This window comes from Caenorhabditis elegans, chromosome II (assembly GCF_000002985.6).
Source record: "Caenorhabditis elegans chromosome II".
Classification (NCBI taxonomy): Eukaryota; Metazoa; Nematoda; class Chromadorea; order Rhabditida; family Rhabditidae; genus Caenorhabditis; species Caenorhabditis elegans.
This window is the reverse complement of record NC_003280.10, coordinates 14,789,566-14,809,363: the sequence shown is the minus strand read 5'-3', so window position 1 is coordinate 14,809,363 and position 19,798 is coordinate 14,789,566. Positions and strand designations below refer to the sequence as shown.

The 19,798-nt window shown below is 39.0% G+C and overlaps 6 protein-coding genes and 3 non-coding genes across 12 annotated transcripts; 2 read left to right on the top strand and 7 right to left on the bottom strand.

Moving 5' to 3' along the window:
- Positions 1 to 159: 159 nt before the first annotated feature.
- Positions 160 to 378, bottom strand: W01D2.6 (9.7 kDa protein; the record flags this gene model as incomplete). Its single annotated transcript, NM_001027212.3, has 1 exon — positions 160 to 378. One exon carries the CDS (start codon positions 376 to 378, stop codon positions 160 to 162), a length of 219 nt encoding a protein of 72 aa, NP_001022383.1.
- Positions 379 to 1,241: 863 nt separating this feature from the next.
- srt-11 (Serpentine Receptor, class T) lies at positions 1,242 to 3,378 on the bottom strand (the record flags this gene model as incomplete). The annotated part of the gene is made up of 4 exons (NM_064669.3): positions 1,242 to 1,615; positions 1,681 to 1,827; positions 2,264 to 2,686; positions 3,226 to 3,378. 4 exons carry the CDS (start codon positions 3,376 to 3,378, stop codon positions 1,277 to 1,279), a joined length of 1,062 nt encoding a protein of 353 aa, NP_497070.2. The 3' UTR covers positions 1,242 to 1,276.
- A 1,109-nt stretch (positions 3,379 to 4,487) lies between these two features.
- Positions 4,488 to 4,569, bottom strand: W01D2.9. The gene has a single exon (NR_101773.1). It is a non-coding gene; the product is annotated as an Unclassified non-coding RNA W01D2.9 (non-coding RNA).
- A 235-nt stretch (positions 4,570 to 4,804) lies between these two features.
- Positions 4,805 to 4,862, bottom strand: W01D2.7. The gene has a single exon (NR_051922.1). It is a non-coding gene; the product is annotated as an Unclassified non-coding RNA W01D2.7 (non-coding RNA).
- Positions 4,863 to 5,054: 192 nt separating this feature from the next.
- Positions 5,055 to 8,451, top strand: W01D2.3 (Receptor expression-enhancing protein; the record flags this gene model as incomplete). Of its 3 annotated transcripts, NM_064668.5 has the most annotated exons (7): positions 5,055 to 5,163; positions 5,218 to 5,320; positions 5,365 to 5,470; positions 5,516 to 5,636; positions 5,889 to 6,040; positions 6,091 to 6,179; positions 8,278 to 8,451. In NM_064668.5, the coding sequence occupies 7 exons, from the start codon at positions 5,113 to 5,115 to the stop codon at positions 8,385 to 8,387; spliced, it is 732 nt and encodes a 243-aa protein (NP_497069.2). The 3 variants fall into 3 exon arrangements, 2 of the variants coding, with proteins under 2 accessions (NP_497069.2, NP_001293579.1); NM_001306650.3 differs by lacking the exons at positions 5,055 to 5,163; positions 5,218 to 5,320; positions 5,365 to 5,470; positions 5,516 to 5,636 and having other exon boundaries at positions 5,910 to 6,040; positions 8,278 to 8,387; NR_131431.1 differs by lacking the exons at positions 5,055 to 5,163; positions 5,218 to 5,320; positions 5,365 to 5,470; ... (1 more) ...; positions 5,889 to 6,040; positions 6,091 to 6,179 and having other exon boundaries at positions 8,278 to 8,446.
- W01D2.8 lies at positions 7,937 to 8,014 on the top strand. The gene has a single exon (NR_051921.1). It is a non-coding gene; the product is annotated as an Unclassified non-coding RNA W01D2.8 (non-coding RNA).
- Positions 8,398 to 10,892, bottom strand: tbc-20 (Rab-GAP TBC domain-containing protein; the record flags this gene model as incomplete). Of its 2 annotated transcripts, NM_064667.6 has the most annotated exons (7): positions 8,398 to 8,839; positions 8,889 to 8,955; positions 9,626 to 10,085; positions 10,141 to 10,333; positions 10,388 to 10,569; positions 10,622 to 10,727; positions 10,777 to 10,892. In NM_064667.6, the coding sequence occupies 7 exons, from the start codon at positions 10,876 to 10,878 to the stop codon at positions 8,714 to 8,716; spliced, it is 1,236 nt and encodes a 411-aa protein (NP_497068.2). The 2 variants fall into 2 exon arrangements, with proteins under 2 accessions (NP_497068.2, NP_001293538.1); NM_001306609.3 differs by lacking the exons at positions 9,626 to 10,085; positions 10,141 to 10,333; positions 10,388 to 10,569; positions 10,622 to 10,727; positions 10,777 to 10,892 and having other exon boundaries at positions 8,714 to 8,839; positions 8,889 to 8,939.
- Positions 10,893 to 11,128: 236 nt separating this feature from the next.
- eif-3.B (Eukaryotic translation initiation factor 3 subunit B) lies at positions 11,129 to 13,960 on the bottom strand. Its single transcript, NM_001027298.8, has 5 exons — positions 13,854 to 13,960; positions 13,591 to 13,784; positions 13,213 to 13,545; positions 12,452 to 13,159; positions 11,129 to 12,381 (listed from the first exon to the last, which is right to left on the bottom strand). Exons 1-5 carry the CDS (start codon positions 13,933 to 13,935, stop codon positions 11,521 to 11,523), a joined length of 2,178 nt encoding a protein of 725 aa, NP_001022469.2. The 5' UTR covers positions 13,936 to 13,960; the 3' UTR covers positions 11,129 to 11,520.
- A 2,748-nt stretch (positions 13,961 to 16,708) lies between these two features.
- Positions 16,709 to 18,313, bottom strand: Y54E2A.10 (uncharacterized protein). The gene is made up of 7 exons (NM_064665.6): positions 18,203 to 18,313; positions 18,049 to 18,154; positions 17,747 to 18,005; positions 17,369 to 17,456; positions 17,189 to 17,315; positions 17,029 to 17,139; positions 16,709 to 16,983 (listed from the first exon to the last, which is right to left on the bottom strand). The coding sequence occupies exons 1-7, from the start codon at positions 18,253 to 18,255 to the stop codon at positions 16,810 to 16,812; spliced, it is 918 nt and encodes a 305-aa protein (NP_497066.1). The 5' UTR covers positions 18,256 to 18,313; the 3' UTR covers positions 16,709 to 16,809.
- Between the last annotated feature and the right edge of the window lie 1,485 nt (positions 18,314 to 19,798).

The window sequence follows — 19,798 nt, the reverse complement described above, 5'->3', positions numbered from 1 at the left end:
TCCCACTCCAAACAAAAAATAGAATGACGCCAAGATTCGGATTAATGTCGGAAATGACAGGATTCGCTGTTTTTTCAAGTCATGTAATATGTATGTTAAACCATTCATTGAAGAAATACCAGTATTCAAAAAAAAAACAAAAGCAAAGGTACAAAAAATCTAAAATCCAGGAGTCTGTTGCGGAGCAACAAAATCAAAAGACGGAACTTTATTATAATGTGGATATGTTGGATTATTGATGACCGGCATCAAGTGCTCGTACATCACAATTAGCATGACGACGCAAAACGTGTAGATCACGATGAACAGGGAGATCTCCTTCTTTGTGAACGGATTGTCTTCGGTATAGTCAGACGGTAGTGAGTATGTGGAAGCCATTAAAGAAAATCGATAAGTTTTGTGAAGTGCGTTGAAACTCTCTAGGTGCCGAGGAGGGGGAAATGGGTTAAGCTATCAGGTAAATAATAGGGACAAAATTTTGGAAAGGAAACGGGAAAGTCGAACATGTTTGTAGGGCATAAAAAACGAAAATGTTCGAGGATCTTTGATGGAAAAATTATTGAGACTAACTCTTTTTTAGATATATAGCAGGGGTTTTGCAGCAATTGCCAAATCGGCAAATCGGCAAATTGTCGGTTTGCCGATTTGCCGGAAATTTTGATTTTCGGCAAATTGTAGGTTTGCCGATTTGCCGGAAATGTTGATTTTCGGCAAATTGCCGGTTTGCCGATTTGTCGTTTGCCGAACATCAAATTGCTGGAAAATTCTAGAGGGATTTTTTATAAGACGGAAACACTTAAAACGGTGTCTCTTTGAATGTTTTCCGTTTTGCTACATATTTTCATAGAATTTTCTCATTTTTCAAAATAGATGTAGGAACATTTATAGGATGGATTTTTGCCAATTAAAATTGGCCAATTAAAATTTCTGAAGTTTCCAAAAAACCATTTTTGCCGTTTTTCAGGAAAATTCGGCAAATCGGCAAATTGCCGGTTTCCCAATTTGCCGGATATTTTCATTTCCGGCGATTTACCAATTTGCTGGAAATTTCAATTCCGGCAAATTGCCGATTTGCCGATTTTTTATATAGAAAAACTAAATTGCAAAACTATAAGAAACAAGAACATTTTATTCAGTTGATAAGTTTTGGAAAAATTCAACGATATCTGAATACGAGTAAGCAAGATCATGGTGCATCGACCGGAACCTGTTGCAGTTATACTTACAAGACTATCTTGGCATTTATCATAAATTTCTTTAAAAATAATTCAAATTCTCAATTTATAAAATTATCCAATTTAATAGCTGCTCCAGCTGCATTCACTACAGCAGCACCAGTATTCCCAACAGCTCCCTCAAATGCAATATGTTCGTCGACTCCAATATAAAGACCATATTTCAATCGTATCTTTTTCGGCAATATCATTTTGACGACTAAATTGCGAATTGTTCTATTGAATACCAAATATGCCAGGCAAATAGCACCACTACTCCATTGCCAAACGAATTGGCTAATAATAATTAGCAACGGGGTCGGAGCGAAAAATTGCATATACTCGTAGATAAAAGCAGCGGTAGCATGGAAAATGCAGAGGGAGATGGCTTGAAATATTATCTGTAAATTATAGATATTTCAAGTTTTATATTCAGGCAACGGTTGTCAAATGAAAAATTGTAGACCTGTCTCTTAGTTTTATATAACCACATAGATGTAGAGTAGCCAAATTTGAAAATTAATCGATACGATAAATACAAATACAAAATTATTGTGCATATCCCAACGGCGAAGTTATTTATAGAATGTGGATAGCTATGGTATAGACTTGCCTGAAAAGTTTACAGATGGAAGCAGGGGTGGGCGGCAATTCGGCAAATTGCCGCTTTGCCGATTTGCCGGAAATTTTCACGTTTGGCAAATTGCCGATATGTCGTTTGCCGGATACAAATTTGATGGAAACACTTGGAAATGTGCCTTTTTAAATTTTTTTTTCCCGTTTTCTCCAGATGTCTTAATATATAATTTACTGACTTTTTAAGATAGATGAAAGGTCATTTATAGGATGTGTGCAACTTTGTCGTTTAAAATTGAACTTCTGAAATTTCCAGAAAAAATGGGCAAACCCACAATTTCCCGGCAATTTTCAGTTCCGGTAATTTGCGGATTTGCCGGAAGTTTCAATTCCGGCAATTTTTGCCGATTTGCCGGAAAAAATTTCAAATTTTTCACTTGTGAAACCAAATCTATCAGATTAACTTAACTTACATCTTTCCCAATCATCGGATCAAAAAACCAACAGCTTGCTTCAGCAGAAAACACAAGGGCTTTTGTGAAAAAGAAAGCGTATATGGTGTAGCTTAATAACAAAAATGCCACAACTGGAAATACACTTTTACGGAACAAAAATTCCAATGGAAACTGTTGGTTAATTTCTGCGCAACGCTCGATTGCCAAAAGAATGCATGCCAAAGAGCCGGCCATCCAAGAGCCACCACCAATTGCTCCAAGTATGAATATGGGGAGGGGATAGTTGCAAAATGAAATTCCTAGTATATCGAATATACCGGTGCATATTGAATCAACGATAAGGGATAAAATGTCGAAAATTGCAAGGGCCAGCATTAGTAGGTACACTGGAGCGCGGGATTTTTTACCGATGATCACTATGAGGCAGGGAATGTAGAGAATCTAGAATACCAAATTTTGGACCAAAAACCTTTTTTCGGAGACTACAGAGTGGCAATTGCCGTACGGCAATTTTTTTCTGCAAATTGGGCAAATCGGCAAAGTGCCGGTTGGCCGATTTGCCGGAAACTTTCAATTCAGGCAACTTGTCGATTTGCCGTTTTCCGGATATCAATTTGCAGGAAATTTTTAGAGGGATTTCTTATAAGACGGAAACACTTAAAACTGTGCATTTTTGAAATTTATTTCCGTAGTTTCTTTACATATTTTCATATAATTTTTTTACTTTTTAAAATAGATGTAGAAACATACACAGGATGTCAATTTGCCGAACATTTTTGGCAATTGCCGTTTTTCCGGCAAATTCGGCAAATCGGCAAAATTTGTCGGTTTGCCGATTCGCCAGAAATTTTCTGTTCCGCCAACTTGCCGATTTGCCGATTTGCGGGTAATTTTCTTTTTCGGCACAATTCCGGTTTGCCGATATGCCGGAAAAAAATTCCACACCTGTTCTCTAGTAGTACTTTTCTGAAATAACTCACGATAAACAAAACCCCAAACGCAAGAAAAAAGGAACCAAGTAATGGTCGTTCAAATCTTGAATTTCTTCTTTCAATTGGACATTCATACACCTCTTGCCAAAGTATGAATTTGTTGGAAACAACGTAAAATAGTGACATATTCAGAGTAAACATCTTCACAAGAATAGATTAGGAATTCCAATAAAAATTAGAAAATTATCGTATGTTCCCAAATCACGCGCCAATAATATATTAAAGTAAATGTTGTTTGAACGTTTCCTAAACAGTCACTATATAATCCCAATGGGAATATTTTTGCTTTAATTCCTTGAAACAGGTGACGGACGGGCAAAACAATTACTCATATGCTGACAGGGGCTTCTCAATGAAATGGATGTAATTTGAAAGATCAATTATGTCAGATGCAGTTTGCTAATTTAAACTAGAAAAAAAGTGTGTATGAAATTTTTTAAAGGCTGTTTCCAAATAGTGGCACAACATCGAGCTCTGAATACTTTTATTGCAAAAAAATATTATCACAAAAATCAACAAGAAGCAATTAAAATCCTTGCTCAACTGGGGGTTATAGAGTTATTGTACGACGGCTTTCTTACAGTAGTGAATAAAATATTAGTTTGAGAGTAGGCAATCGGGCGCCTCCATGTTATCGTTAAGATCTTAGATTGATCTTATATTAAAATAATACAGCATCTTGAGCAGAGTCTCTTCAACTTTGATCCCGTTCACTTCAGCTTACAATAATACAATTTGCCAGGTATGAATAGGTCTTCTTGAGGTATCATCCGCATGCATGTTTCTTCATGGCATAGGAAAGAAGAAAAATGAAAATCAAATAATTGAACAAGATTAACTGGTTTGCATTGTTTTGCGACCAATGGGGACCTGCTTGTGACCTACTTGATGGTTGATAATATTAACTTTTCTTGCGGAGAAGAACTTCACTGAGAACTGTTCACGTGGTGCCAGGCTGTCCCATTAAGGTTTGATCTACAAAAAACGCGGGAAATTATTTTCCCAAAAAATGTGACGTCAGCACGTTCTTAACCATGCAAAATCAGTTGAGAACTCTGCGTCTTTTTTTCCCGCATTTTTTGTAGAACTAGGTAGATCAAGCTGAAATGGGACACTCTGACACCACGTTGTAATTCTTTTTAAAAATTTTAAAAAAAATTGTTGAGAATTTTTTTTTGCCTGAACAGTGTTCTGGAAGGAATGCAATTATTTTTAAAAAGTTAGTCGCGAAATTACGATTCCGATTTTGCAAAAACCTTCCCGGTCAAGGAGGTGTCTGTGGGAGATGGATTCAAGAAATTGGATAACCCATAAACGCCAGACCCGGACGGCCACAAACCAATGGCGACCGGGGGTATATATACTCGCAGCGATAGAAACGGCAGACACTTCTTGAGGAATGGTGTGTTGGTAGAGGCTGTTTGTGACGTCACAGAAAAGGAGTGAAAGGGTGTACATACCCCCTTCCCCTCATAATCGATTTTCTATAGAACACATGTTTCGAAATACTTGGGAACACTAAAAAGACTGGAAATATCAACTTTTCAGGAAAAATAAATGAAATTGCAAAAACCCCCGGTCAAGGGATGTCTATGGGGGGATTCAAATGACAATTTTGGTAACCCACAAACTCCGGACCGGTGGTCGGAATTGTGTTGCGTCGGGGGGTATATATACACACTTTCTGACAGGCGGCCGACATTTTTCGAGGAATGGCGGTGGTTGCAATTTTCGCGTGTCCTCGGATTATTTTCTCAATTTAACCTTTCAAAAATAAAAATTAAAACGAAAAAATGTGAAATTCCAATTTTCCAATTATTTTGAATTTGAACACAAAGAAACTTCGCGTCTATAATCGAAATTTGATCGGTTAGCATGTCTCAAGCGGAGGTTATCAACCAAGAACGTTCGTTCTATCTCGAAAATGTGAGGATTTGTCGGGGGAGCGCCTTGCAAGGCCCAAGTTTTTGTAAATTTTAGAACACGGCTCCGATATCGCTAGCGTCCGATGTCAAAAAATCCGGTTTTTTATCTACTTTGGCCAGTTATCTGACGTCTAACGCGAAGAGTGATCCGAAGCCAGGTTTGATCTACTTTCTCATTGGAGCGTACTTTCCACTTTTACAGTAATCCAACAAAAGAAGCTGATGAACTCGTGGGATGACGTGGATCTTGTAAAATTGAATATCCTCGTGTGCAACGTGCTCTACGAACCGCATAGCTATGAATTGCTGTGAGAATGCAACGACGCTCCATTGATAAAAATGGAATTTTTCAGATTTCGAGAAATTGAGCGGGTTTTCGGGAGAAGAAGGGAGCATTGTTTCTATGGAGCTCTGGGTGTTTTACTCACTCTTGTACTTCTGAATGATGCAGTGGGAGCGATCACAGCGTTTATGGTATGCAAGTGTGCTCCGTTGAAATCATTTTTTAAAAGCTATTTTGAGCGCAATTTTGAAGAGTACGCAAACACGTACTTTTTATACTACAGTAATCCCGGAAATTTCAAAACTTGGACGGAGCTCTAGAAAATTGGGGCACAGGGGTAAAAAAAGCGGTGAATTCGAAATTCGATACAAAAAATTTGTGGAACTAAAAAAATATAAACCGTTGTGACGTCATCGATCTCAAAATCCTCGCAAATTTTTCAGACCCTTATCATCCCAACGTTCATGACAGTCACCGCGATCTCTTCCACGTCTTCCTATGAAAATCCGAGCTTCCTCAAGAATCATCAAGATTTCTTCGTTCGCTACTGGACCGTCTACGCAGTTTTTGTCACCGGCGAATCGTTCTTGTCATCGTTAGTCTTGAAAATTTTGGATTTTTTACACCAAAATTCCATAATTTCAGACTTATTCACTGGGATCTTCGTCTTTTCCGTCTAATCTTCATGTCAATGTGCCTTTCGACCCGGATTCCGGTGCTTGCGGCAACTTATGGTAACTCAGACAAACGCTTAGTAGCTTAATTAGATTTCAACCATATTTGATTAGAAACTGAGCAAATATAATGGGGACATAATTAATAGGCTTCCTATTCTAATCCAATATGGATTTTCTAATCAAATATGGTTGAAATCTAATCCAATGTGGAACAAATCTAATCCAATATGGCCGGAATCTAATCCAATATGGAACAATTCTAATCCAATATGGACGAAATCTAATCGAATATGGAACAAATCTAATCCAATATGGACAAAATCTAATCAAATTTGGCTCGGATTTTCTGAATAATTTTTTTTCGAAGAATATTTCACCCGAAAATAATGTGGAAAAAATAAAGAAAATGAGAAAAATATTTCTCATGTCTCGCATATATCTTACACTACACACTGGCTGTCTCGCCTAATAACTGTAGCCGCTCTATCAACACTGCTACTGTGTCTTTCTGAAGTTGCCACTGTGGGGAATCGATCCAGGATGTTATATTCTAAAGACTGTGTTCTTACCGACTCGGCCAATCTGCACACATGAACTTTCGATGAACTGTTCGGTTAAATAGCTGGTGGTGGTAGCGCGCGTTGTTTCTTCGATAAGTTAAGGAAAATTAGATGAACTGACTAGTGAGTAGAGGGAATGTATTTTGAAGTCTTGAACGGCTTGATATCAAGGTTTTTCATTTGAAAAAGTTTGTTAACCGCTTTCATTAATCTTAGCCTCCAATCGTACTAACCAATAGAAGAGAACAAAGATTTTTTTAGTTTCAGAAAATTTGGAAAAGAGTTTTTTCTAAAAAAAAATCGTTAAATCATACTTTTTGGTTGCTGGAAGTGTGAATTAAAGTATTTTGTATCAAAATGTAAATGCTAGGAAAAGTAATTTTATTTAACTATGGTCTGCGGGTTGGCACAAAACAGACGTAAAATACAAAATTCATGAAAACTTTAAAAGTACGGTATTGACTGTTTCCGCTTTCCGCAGCAAGAGCTCTAGTATCATTTGTGTGAAATGATATAATTTTTCCACGAATTATACCGAAAAAAGTAATGGTTTGTAGGAGTTAATTTAAATTAATAGAATATGTTATTTCGTTGTTTGTAACCATCGAAGTTGTCACAGCTGTAGCCGTGAAATTTCTTGCCGGATTTTGAAAAAAAAAGTGTTTCTGAAAAAAACATTACCAGTTGGAGACTTTTCGGAGATTCGTCAAAGTCAGTCAGCGGACATCATCTTTAGATTATTATTTGCAGGAGATAATTCTTATTTTCATATCATAATTTTATTTTAAAACTTTTTAAAGGTCTTCAATTTTAATTTAAAAATTTTAAGCCCTACGCGTTTGCACTTTCCGTTTTCTTCTTATTTATTTATTTATTTTAATACTCCCATTTCTCGTGAGATTTCTAATCTAACATGGACGAAATCTAATCAAATATGGCTGAGAGCGTGCCATATTGGATTAGATTTCGACCATATTGGATTAGATTTGTTTTCTAATGAAATATGGAGGAAATCTAATCTAACATGGATTTCTAATCTAATATGGAGCAAATATAATGCAATATGGATTTTCTAAACAAATATGGTTGAAATCTCGTTTAATATGGTTGAAATCTAATTAAGCTACTAAGCGTTTGTCTGAGAAGGGGCCACAATAAGAATACAAGCGCGCTCTACCGAACTGCAATTCTTCTAGAAAAGTCGGACGCACGGAAGGCAGCAAGTATATATACCCCTCTGCAATGCGTTCATGTCAGACAGGCGTGGTCCGGAGTCGGTGGGTTACCTTTGAAACCCCCCCTCCCATCGGCACCAACTTGACCGTTCCTGTTTTGCATTTTTCAGTTCATTTTGAGAATTCATTCCTATTTTTAGAATTTAGTATTTATTTTTAACCACTTTGTTGAATTTTTGGCTATCCTCGGCTACAAGAAAAATAAAAAATCGAATTGCGAAATCGATTTTTAATAGAATTAAATTTTTACCGTAGTTCTTTAAAGGCGCACGCCTTCTTGCTTTAGCTCGGGTCCCACCACGATCAATGAATTTTTTGGAATTTCGCTTGATTCAAACTGAAAATTCGTTTTTTTTTCAGCAAAAATCCTCGGCATCGTCTCCACCATTCGAGAAGTCATCGAATCTCGAAATTTCGAGCCAAGTCCTGTTGTGATGGTGTCTGCTTCGAAAAAGACGAAAACTGGTTGAAAAACTTTAAAAATTGAACTGGAATTTATTATAGAAAAAGATGAAATACTTGGATCCAGAAAAATGGAATGCGCGAAATATAGTTAGTGCTAAAAATAATCGACGATATCTATACTAATACTAGAAGAAGGAAAGCTCGGAAAAAGTGGGACAGGAAGACTATACAGACATGGGAGGTAGCGATTTTTGCTGGAAGAATACGGTAATGGGTCTCAACACGAAAAGTGTTGAAAATCACAAAAAAAAAGTGTCGTTTCAAGACCCTGTATCGTAGTTTTCGTGCAAAATTTCGAGGGTAATATGAACATTTTGGCGGGGAACATTTATCACATTGGATGAATTTGTTTGAAGAAGAAGAAGCTGGCGGCCGCGCCAACGGTTCCGGCGACGAACATGAACTGAAGCGCGTATCTTGGGATGGTTTTCACGGCGGCTTTCGATGGCTTTGAGACCTGAAATATTTTAGAGTTTTTTGAGAGCAAAAAGTTGACTGAAACTTGCAATTTTTCGATATTCGTTCGTGTATTTCGTTTTGAGAAGGCACGGCGGCATTAGTTTTGACAAGTATCTGAAAATATGGAAATTTTTGGAGTTTGGACGGATTTTGAATGCTTTTTCCCGCTCTCAAAACTGTTTTGCGAACCTGCGGCACGCTTTGATACATGTCGATTTACGGAGAATTTTGTACTACACGCGGACAAGTGTGAGGTAATTTTTTCGCGAGATTTCATGATTTTTGGACATTTTTGCGAATTTTTTTCTGCATTTAAAATTTAAAAGCGGTTTTCTATAAATTTCAACAATGAAAACATTGATTTTCAACTGAGAAAAAAAACTGTAAAATTGTAAAATTCGAGAAAAAAGTTGAAAAACAAGATTTTTAGTTAAAAAAACAACGTTTTTTGCAAAAATGCTCGAATTTTACAGTTTTTTCAGATAAAAATCAATGTTTTCATCGTTGAAATTTATAGAAAACGAGAATTTATAATATATATTGGCCGCGTTAAAGGCAGAAAAAATTTAACAAAAATGTCCAAAACTGTAAAATCTCGGAAAAACTCGAAATCGCACTTGTCCACGTGTAGTACAAAATTTTTCGTAAATCGACAGGGCTTGCAAAACCATAATTCCATTCAAAAAGCTGCAGAATTCGCTTGATAATCTATTTTTCAAAAAAAAAAAAATTTTTAATTAAAAACATTTTTTTTAAATATTTTTTCTGACTGCAAAAATCGTACACAGAATCCTTGATGATCGTGTCGATGGGCAACTCGTGGGGCATTTCGGTGAGCAGACGATGTAGAAATGGCATTTCTCGCTCACAAGCCAGAATGCTTGCCCGTCGAAACACGACGACAGCCGCCGACACGTAGATCGGAAGCAGTGGCGAGGAGGCGAGGAAGACGTCGAAAAATCGAACAATCTGCTGATATTGCTTCAGTGTATGTGAGAACCAGGTCAACGGCCACGAGAGTCCGAACATGGTGCCGAGCTCGACGGATCGCATAACTTGCTCCAAAGATGGGTCGACACGTGACAAGATGACGTAGAGGAGATCCAGCTCTCGGACTACGGATTTTTCGAGAGTTTTTAGCAAATAGTTGTTGAATGAGCCATTTTTCGCGAGATTTGAGCAGACTGGGAGAGCATCTACCTCGCCGCAAACTAGAAGTACTGTGAGGCAAATGTCGTGGAAACCTGGAAAATTTGAATTTAAATTATGTTATATTTATTTTCACATCATTTCACTCACCCTGATAATAATTAAACCGTGGATTAATACTGAGCACCCGTACAATTAATGGAATGAGTTCGGTTTGAAGCACGTCTCGATGGGTATCTGATATGTTCGGTGGGAACCTGGAAAGCGTCCGATGAACGTCCAATTCTACTTGATTCCATTCTTTGTGGCCTTTTAAATCTTCTAGTGTCAGCTCCTCGCTTTCCTGGAACACAAGCTTATATTTCATATTTAAAAAATTTATATTCAGTGTAAAAACCTCATAAGCAGGCTCCTCGTCGAAATCCGACTGCGCAGATTCGAAATCCGAGTCGTAGGACGAAGAAACATCGTCTAAATCATCGTTTTGCACTAAATTCGCGGATAAAACTGGCCAAATGACGGCGCGGAACTCATCGTCCACAAGCCCGCCGGGTGAAATCGCAAAATCGCGGAGTTCGTCTGAAAATCGTTTTTTGATAAATTTAAATTCAAATTCTATAATAAAAATTACCAATATATAAGCTGAGATCCTCTTTTCGGTGCTTTTTCAAAAATCGATCAATTGCTTCGCGTTTATTTCGCAACGCGTTGAATTTTGCTCTCGCCAGGGGTCCCGGCTGAAAAATTGATTTTTTTTCGTTAAATTTTCTCATTAAAAACCCCTACTTTTACATATTCTTCGCCCAAATCGCTGCATGAGGCTGTCTGCCACTTATCTACGAGCACCTCTTTCAACGGCGAATTTGGCTCCGAAAACGATGAGTGCATGAACGGGTTAATTGCTAAAATTGAAGTTTAAAGTTTTTTATAGAAATTTTATTTTAAAAAAGTATAAAAAGAACAGAGTAAAATAGAGAAAGTGGATTAAAAATTGACAGAAAACCCGATGAGACATTTGTCGTCAAATTTAATGCAAAGTGTGCATACACCGTCACGTCACATTGCACCATTTGTGGAATTTTTAATAAACGTGGAATTTTTTTTTCAGAATCACAATTTTATAGCGCTGAAAAATATAATTTATGAATTTTCACTTCTGTTTATTTGGAAAAAATCTGAAACATCAACTAATTCATCAACATTTTATCGGCAAAAACCACCAGAAAACACGGAGAGACGGGAGCAACAAGAGATATTAAAGTGGATAGAGAGAAACAATTAAATAATATTAGGGCCGCCCAAAAGAAGCTTGAAAAAACCTTCTCCATTCAGGCATCATAAAGTTAAATTTGCCATAGAAAAAGGCGTTGTTCAGAAAATGACGACATGACTGGGAAAATGAAGAGGAAAACGAAAACGAGTACATGGTGGAACCACCAAAAAGAGGGGACGCCGCTCCAAGTCTTCGAGAAATCAGGAAGAAAAAGCAGCGCATAAAAAAGGGGAAAAACCGGGAAATCAAATAACTAATTAGTCTCTCATCTCCTCCTCCGTCAGAGGGGCTTGTGTTTTGCTTGTGCTCAGCGCAATGGTAATCTCCTCATCCACAAATTCGTCCTCGTCGAGTTGGGCTTCTGTGTCCACGCCGTTTCGAAGAGAGATTCTCTCGTCACGGGTGGCGTCGAGTTGCTCGCGATTCCGGCTTCGAATAATATCGAAGGCAGCCATGATCTTGCGTCGCTTCTCAACAACCTCCTGACTGGCTCTGCACTTTTCGTCGTCATCCTGCTTGATGAACTTGGCGGCGGTCTTCTTCAAGTTCTTCTTGATCTCACGCTGCTTCTGTTCGCTCAACTTCACCGGCGGCCGTGGTCTCCACTTGAATTGGGCGAGCCGGTCGAGATTCTTTCTGCACAGTTCTCTTCCCTGGAATGTGAAGATTCGGTAACCCAAATCGGCTCCGGCTCTTCCTCCCAACGTTGAGCATGTCACAAAGTATCTTCCAGTTGGATCCCAATATCCCTTATTGAAGAGTGGATGTTCTATAACATTAGTTCTCTTGGCCTCCGACAAAGAAGTATCAATGAAATAGACGTTTCCTCCAGCTGACACCTTGGCGAGAACTGCAAGCCATCCTCCTTTCGGCGCGAATTGAACCTCATTGAAGTGAACTCCAGCGTCCAACTTGCTCACAAGCTTCGGTGCGTGGCTGTTAGCCTCGATCTTGTAGACTTGTGGAGTGGCCTTAGCGGTGTTTCCCACGAGCACACAGAACTTATCGCCTTCTGGATCCCAATCGAAATGGATGAATGGCTCCGAAAGTGGGAGATTCATAAGGGAAACGTCCTTCTTGTCAATCTCGAAGATGTCCACGTGGTATTGGCATCCTCCCTGAAATTATATCATTATTATTATTATTGTCATAGGCCTCAAAAAATCCTTTAAAAAACTCAAAACTTACCACATATTTGACTTCTCCGGTCTCTCTGTACTCCTTCTTCTTGAATCTCATCGTGTAGAAGGCCAATCGCTTTCCGCTCTTCTGCCAGAACATCTGAGCGTCGGCGACATTGTGAACGCGAGCCGAACGAAGTCTCTGCATTGATGGAACTTGCAAGAGTCCAAACTCGGCTGGAACGGCGTCAGTGCACTCTGAATAGTAGGCGAGGACTGTGGATGTTGGCGACCACTCGAATTGCTTGATATTCTCGATATTCACGGGACGGCCTTCATAGAGCTCGAACTTCTCGGATTCGAAGATCGAAATTCCGTTGATCTTCTGCTCACGCTCAAGCTTATCCTTTTCTGGAGCCTTGAGGCACGCGAAGTACTTCTCATCGAATGACCATCTGAAGAATGGCCAGGTTGGGAGCTGAGTTCTTCCGGTGAGCTCGAAAGTGGAAAAGGCCTTCTTCAATTCTCCGGTTCGGACGTCCCAAATTCTCAAACTATCCTTCTCACAGTCTCCCCAGCTGTTCGACTCTTCCGGAGCGGCGTAGGTAACAAGGTAGGTCTCACACGGCGAGAAATCAATGTATTGAACGTTGGTATGAGCGAAACGGTGGGCACGAGCGTAGTCTTTGCCTCCCCAAAGTATGATTCCTTGCTTATGGATCGTGGAAAGGTAGGAGCCGTGTGGTGACCAAGTGAAGACGGTTTCGGTCCAGTTCTGGAAAAAAAAATTATTTCATTTTTTAAAAACAAATAATTCTCAAAACTTACAGCTCTTTCAGCCTTATCGGCATCTCCTGCAAGCTCTGGATCATTTCCCTTCATATTGGTGAACACTCCGACAGTTGGAACTCCAAGTTTATCGTGGGAAATTGCGAACTGATCACGGCAACGCTCGTTTTGAAGCCACCACCAGAGATCTCCAACGTCATTATAAGCCTGCTTCTCTGGAGTTGTCCAGTGATCGGAAGGAGCTTCGAGTTGCTTCATATCCTTGAAAGAACGGGCGGTGAATGTGTGATTCTTATCGAAAGCATATCCATTCAAACTTTTCACGGCGAACTGAGCGGATCGTTGATCGGCCCACTCGGTGAGCAGAACTCCCTGGAAAAAATATATTAAAATCGATATCGTTTGCGTGAATCTCACCAAGCAACCTCCTTCTGGACTTGGCGGAATGTAGAGCTTCACTGCAGGATCCAACCTCTCCAGAACCTTCTTCAGTACACTTTGGAGTTTTCCAAGACGGTCAGCTCCAACAACTGGGATTCCCGCGATGAAGACGCAATTGTCTTCAAATTCATCGATAGTTGGTTTCTTGTGGAGAACGTCAGGAACGAGAACTGAAATAAAAACATTGATTGTTGGCTATTTTTTGGAATTGATTTCAAAAAATTGAATAAAAAACCAACCATCATCGGTGACGTCGTCAACAAATCCTGGCGGATCCGAAAAATCTTCTTCGTTCTCTTTATTAAAGTCAATTTCGACCATTCTGTGTAACCCAACTAGTCTGAAACTTTAGACACGGTTTATTGAGTAAATTGTGAGATATTTTAAAGGAAAATGGAAGGAAAAACGAGATAAGTTGAATTTTTACAGAATTTTCTCCGAAAATTGTGGAAAAATGTTGGAAAACGCTGGAAAATCTGAAAAATAGGACCGATATTTGGAATATGAACAAACTCTAAACAACACCCATGCGGGAGAACGGAGCGTCGTTGCAAGCGCTCGACCGAAGAGAATCCTAGGCCGCGTCCATGAGATTTGCGCGGAATTTCAAATAGAGATAATTTTGAAACTCAAACGCGAATCAATGCATTTATAAATATTTAATGAAAGAAAAATGGGTGTACGCAAACACCAGACTTTACGAAGAAATGCGGACATTTGCCCTTTTTTCCGGAGAACGCGGCAGCGAGTACATTTTAAATATATTTATCGATCAGTTGTTTAAGTAAATAGCACAATCGATACCGAGCTCCAGTCGATGCCCGCTCAACAATCAAAGAGCAAGCAACAATCCAAGGGGGTAGTCCTCACAACAATGCTGCTGACCGTTTACTGTACAAATCACGCAATTTTTACTATAACATGATGATTAGTATACATTATTCTCAATGGATTCGTCCTTGCAGATGATTTGCTATGAGTGTTTCAGTAAAAAGTTGTTGAATCAAAGAAGTTTTGGATTTTAAGAAAGAACTTGAAAACTTAAAATAATTCTGATAGTCTTAGGTCGTTTCATATTCTGGGTTAGATGAGTTTTGTCGACTGTGCAACAGAAAGGTTTGGGCTTTACATTGGAAAAAGTGAGTGTATTGCATCGGAAGACTATGTCTGGATACGGAGTTGTGTTTTTGTTAGTTTTACTGTAACATGATGATTAGTTTACATTATTCTCTTTGGATTCGTCCTTGCAGAGTATGGACTATGAGTGTTTCAGTAAAAAGTTGTTGAATCAAAGAAGTTTTGGATTTTAAGAAAGAACTTGAAAACTTAAAATATCTCTGACAGGGTTAGGTCGTTTCATATTCTGAGTTAGATGAGTTTTGTCGACTGTGCAACAGAAAGGTTTGGGCTTTACATTGGAAAAAGTGAGAGTATTGCCGGTACAAAATCTGCCAGCTTCGACGGAAGGGATAGCTTGTATAAAACGAAAAGTTAAAGGCAAAACCACAAATGATTTTTAGCAGTTCTTTTTTATTCTTCTGCGGATCGTCTTGCTTTTTCATGATTGATGATTCTTGGTTCTCCATGATTAGTACGGTAACACAGCAGCATTTTGTCAAGCTATGTTTTTGCGATGAGCGGCCCTGTTTGATGACCTAGCGGCACTCAATTGCGCGCTCAATCGAATGACTGGTTATTTAAAATCGAAAATAGAGGTGGGGTAGGCGATTTTTTTTGGAATTTTTTTAGTCTGCTACTTGATACATATAGACACTTTCGTATCTATAGAAATTTGATGTTCTTCAAATGCCACACCTCTAATCGATTTTTATTTGGCTAGCACAATCGATACCGAGCTCCAGTCGATGCCCGCTCAACAATCAAAGAGCAAGCAACAATCCAAGGGGGTAGTCCTCACAACAATGCTGCTGACCTTTTACTGTACAAATCACGCAATTTTTACTATAACATGATGATTAGTATACATTATTCTCAATGGATTCGTCCTTGCAGATGATTTGCTATGAGCGTTTTAGTAGAAAGTTGTTGAATCAAAGAAGTTTTGGAATTTAAGAAAGAACTTGGAAACTTAAAATATCTTTCATAGTCTTGGGCCGTTTCATATTTTGAGTTACATTAGTTTTATCAACTGTACAAGAGCAAGGTTCGGGTTTCACACTTGAACAAGTGAGAGTATTTCATCGGGAGACTATGTCTGGATATAATAACCGGTAGTGTAGTTTACTACAATAAAGTTGTGTAGTTCAATACGATCATCACCGGGGACTTCCTGTTCCAGTGGTCGTTTAGCTGTAGCTAAGCACTCACTGGATGTGGACCTCCAAGCCCTTTCTTGCATCACTTGGCCGGTGCTGGGTAACGCACGTGACGTGAGAAAGGTCGCAAATCCCTAGAAATCTTGAAAAACGGGACGGCCACCCAAGGGTCAGTGGATTCTGCTGGCAGATTAAGCTGACTCTAGGATTGTCTAGGGTCGGTCTTGTTTAATCCCATTGTGGGGTAGAGATCTAGTCCGTGAGGAAAAAGGCGGGCAACTCGATCAAACGCCAGTAGATCTTCGGATCCGACGGCTTTGGTTAAGAGGAACCCTGTGTTATCACTATTGTGCTACAGGCTCGCCGTTTCGGATAATGCATCGTACATGATTCAAACAAGGTGAGCGCAATAATGTTTTGTTCTTTTAATAAATCGAAAATATTTTTAATTTTGTTTATTTACAATTAGTTTTGTTGCTTTGTATGTTTGAATACTTTATATATGTTCATTTTATTGACGACTGTGAGTTTTGCCACGATTAATTCAAACTCGCTAAAACAGGTAACCTAAAAACCTATGCTTAAAAAAAGGAGTTCATATCTAAGCACCGGATTTCTCATGTATATGTACATAAGTGCTATCTAAAAGTTTATCATGTGTGTTCATCAAATAATTTTTAGTTTACACTAAATAATATACAGATTCATTGAACAATTACAAATGTGCACTCCTGCGGTATCGGAGACGGTAAATTATTGCGAAATTTCAAGTCTCCTGCCTTTTTTTCAGCGGAGATTCCGCGTATAAGAATTTATCATAGGAATTTCGCAATCTTTTATTTATTCAAAATATTATGAAATAAGAAGGGATAAGAAAAAGGCAAGCTAGTCTTTATTTTAAAAACCCGAAAAAAAACACTCATAATCGATTATTGTTATTATTATTATTATTGTTATGATTATTCTTTGAGAACGTCCGGAACATCATCACCGACTTTTTCTTCTGGCTCCCCGAGCTATTCATCATCACTCCGCCTCCGAATCCCGCCCGGAACTTCTCGTTTCCACGTTTTGGGACCAGCGATTTTTGCCGCTGAAATTCCGATTTTTAGCTTAAAACCCAAGACTTCTAAATTACCCTTTGACCCATTTTTTCACTAATACAATTTGCCACGTACATCGCCGCGACCACAACTGACAGCATTATTCCACCAAACGCGAGAGCCCAACGTGGAATCGCCGCGTGAGCCTGAAAACTTCAAACATTGTCATTGGAGCGCGATTGCACCATCGCTCACCGGCGACAAATCCACGTGGATTAGTCGGCTGGCGTGTGACATGGCGTTTTCCAGCGAGGTTAGCGTCGTCTCCCTGGCCGACGTGACGATTGGGATGGAGAATCTGCGAAGATGTGGCCACTGGTTTCTGCAAGTGCACTCGATTGATAATTTTTCTTACTATAGGTGGCCTAGAAATACCCGAAAAGTGGAATGAGCAGCGGAGTTCGAAGTCGTTCGGGCTGCCAACTTTGGATGTAGACGAAGATGACGTCAGCGTCACAGTGCTCTGGAAATTTTTGTTTTTGGTGGCCTAGGTTTACATGATCATTAGGGCGGCCTAATTTTTTAGAACATTCTAGGCCATGGCCTAATTTACTTTTAGGATTTGTTAGTCGATAGCCTTAATAGCTTTTCTAGGGCGGTTCTGGAAACTTTCTGGCTCATGGCCTAACTGTTACTGATAACTTTCTAGTCCGTGGCCTAACTTTCACCAGCGTGATCTAAATTTCTCCGAGAATTTCATATGTATGGCCTAACTTTTTCTTTGCACTTTCTAGTCCATGGCCTAACTCTTACCTTGCCACCGCAGCGACAACAACTGCGCATATAAAATTGTCGACGTGGATATCGATGATGACGTGTAAGTGGGATCACATTCTCGAATACTATTCCAGCTAACAAATGGAAGAAGAACTACGGCTATACGAATCCCTGGCTGGCAATTTTCAAATTTACTGCAAAAACATGACGTCATATTCAACTTGATGGCCGTCGTCTGCAACATCTCGACCTCGGTCCGCGAGAGGATACCACCCGGATCGCAGACGTACGATGTCTGGAAGAAGTCGAAAAAGTTAGACGACGTGCTGGGTACTCACCTTGTGATACGGTATCTGACAGAAAACGCTGAAATTGGCAGAGTGTGGCAGTGGAAATGTGCATGGACCCGATGTGATAAGACCTCGTTGAAGAGAACCGTAGTTGCTGGAATTTGTGGAAAATTGGGCCATTGGGGAAAGTTAGGCCACTTACCATAATACTGTGGAAATGAATAAAAATAGGACTTGCTGCTTCAGTGACCTCATTGAGAACAAATATCATAAGTTGAGTTTCAACATTTGAGATCTAGAACGAAAAATTTGGAAGTACAGTAGTTTAAAGAAACATTTAGAGCAAAAAAACGTGCACAATTCTAAGAAAGAAAATCTGACAAAAAATGAGAAAATGTTGCGATTAAACTATGTAAGCCCCGTTCTTAAATCCCCGCACTCCCCCGCCCGGAACAAAAAATGACAAATTTGCAAAAAAAAATTTTGTTTCAAAATTTAATCCCGACATATGTAGCAATCCCTACGTGTTATAAATTTTAGTCACAAAAAATAATTTTTTTAATTAAAAAAATTTAGACCAAAAGTCTGAAAAAAGCTAGAAAAACGGAAAAAATGAAACGCGAATCGTTGAAAAATGGATGAGAAGAGATGGATGGAGGGGGTATTTTCCAACAAAACAAAATTAATTAACCGGGGATGAAGAAAATAAGAGCGAAAGGACGTTGAAACGTTTCTTTCTTTTTTTTGAAAAAAAATAATAGGAGAACGCGTAAACAATTTGATGTATTATAATTCGGAAATTAAAATCCTAATAGAACAGAAACACTTCACGGGATTTCAAAATTAGACCCGTGAAGTGTCGGCCGCTACTCAGTAATTTTTCAAATTAAACTCCACAACCCCCAAAGAGCAGCCGACACATCCAAGGTTTAGGCTTAGTGTCGGCTGTTTTGTTTTTTAAAGCGGCCAGCACCTCACGGGTCACCAAAACCAAAACAAGTAGGTGACCAGTGAAGCATCGGCCGCTAGAATTTTGAGCTTAATTCTCAAAAGTCTAAAATATCACTATACAGCAAAAACCCCCATATTGACCTCTCCACACCTTTCTTCAGCTTCTCATCAATAATAAAAGAGGTCAAGCAGAGTGAAACAAAGACCTAAACTTTGCCGCGACTTCCCGAATTATGTCAATTTTTGCTTCAAGGTCAAAAGCCATGCAAATCTTATCGAGTAGTATCCCCACGGAGCTCCTCTAGGATGGCACGAAATGATTGATATGTCCTTTTTCGAAAGGCGAAAAAAAATGGACAAAGGTCTCCCCAGAGAGGAAGTATGAGTTTCACAAGTTGAGCCTGGTATAGAAAAATAGAGAAATTGAAACTCTGCTCCAAAATATTTGAAAAAGTAGAACTCTGTGTCATTCAAAATTTCTGATAAAAAATTAACTTGAAACTCGAAAGCTATGCATTTTTGGAAAAATTAATTTAGCATAAAGCTCAGATTGAGGCGAAAGGCAGGCGGATGTCGCTTTAAGGTCAGGCAGGCAGGCGGAGGTCGCCTTAAAGTTAGGCAGGCAGGCGTTTTAATGCCTACATGGAAACTCTAGTATTGTAACAAAATTTTCAAAAAATCAGTATTTGAAAATTGCGTCACAATTTTTGAATTTTTTTTCGAAGTTTGGTGGTCTCACAGCGAAAAAGGTGTAAACAAACAACTACAAAAAATGCTAGAAATATTTTAAAAAGTTCCGAATGAATACGGGACTGCCAGAAGTGGTATCCATCATTTTCCAGAACAC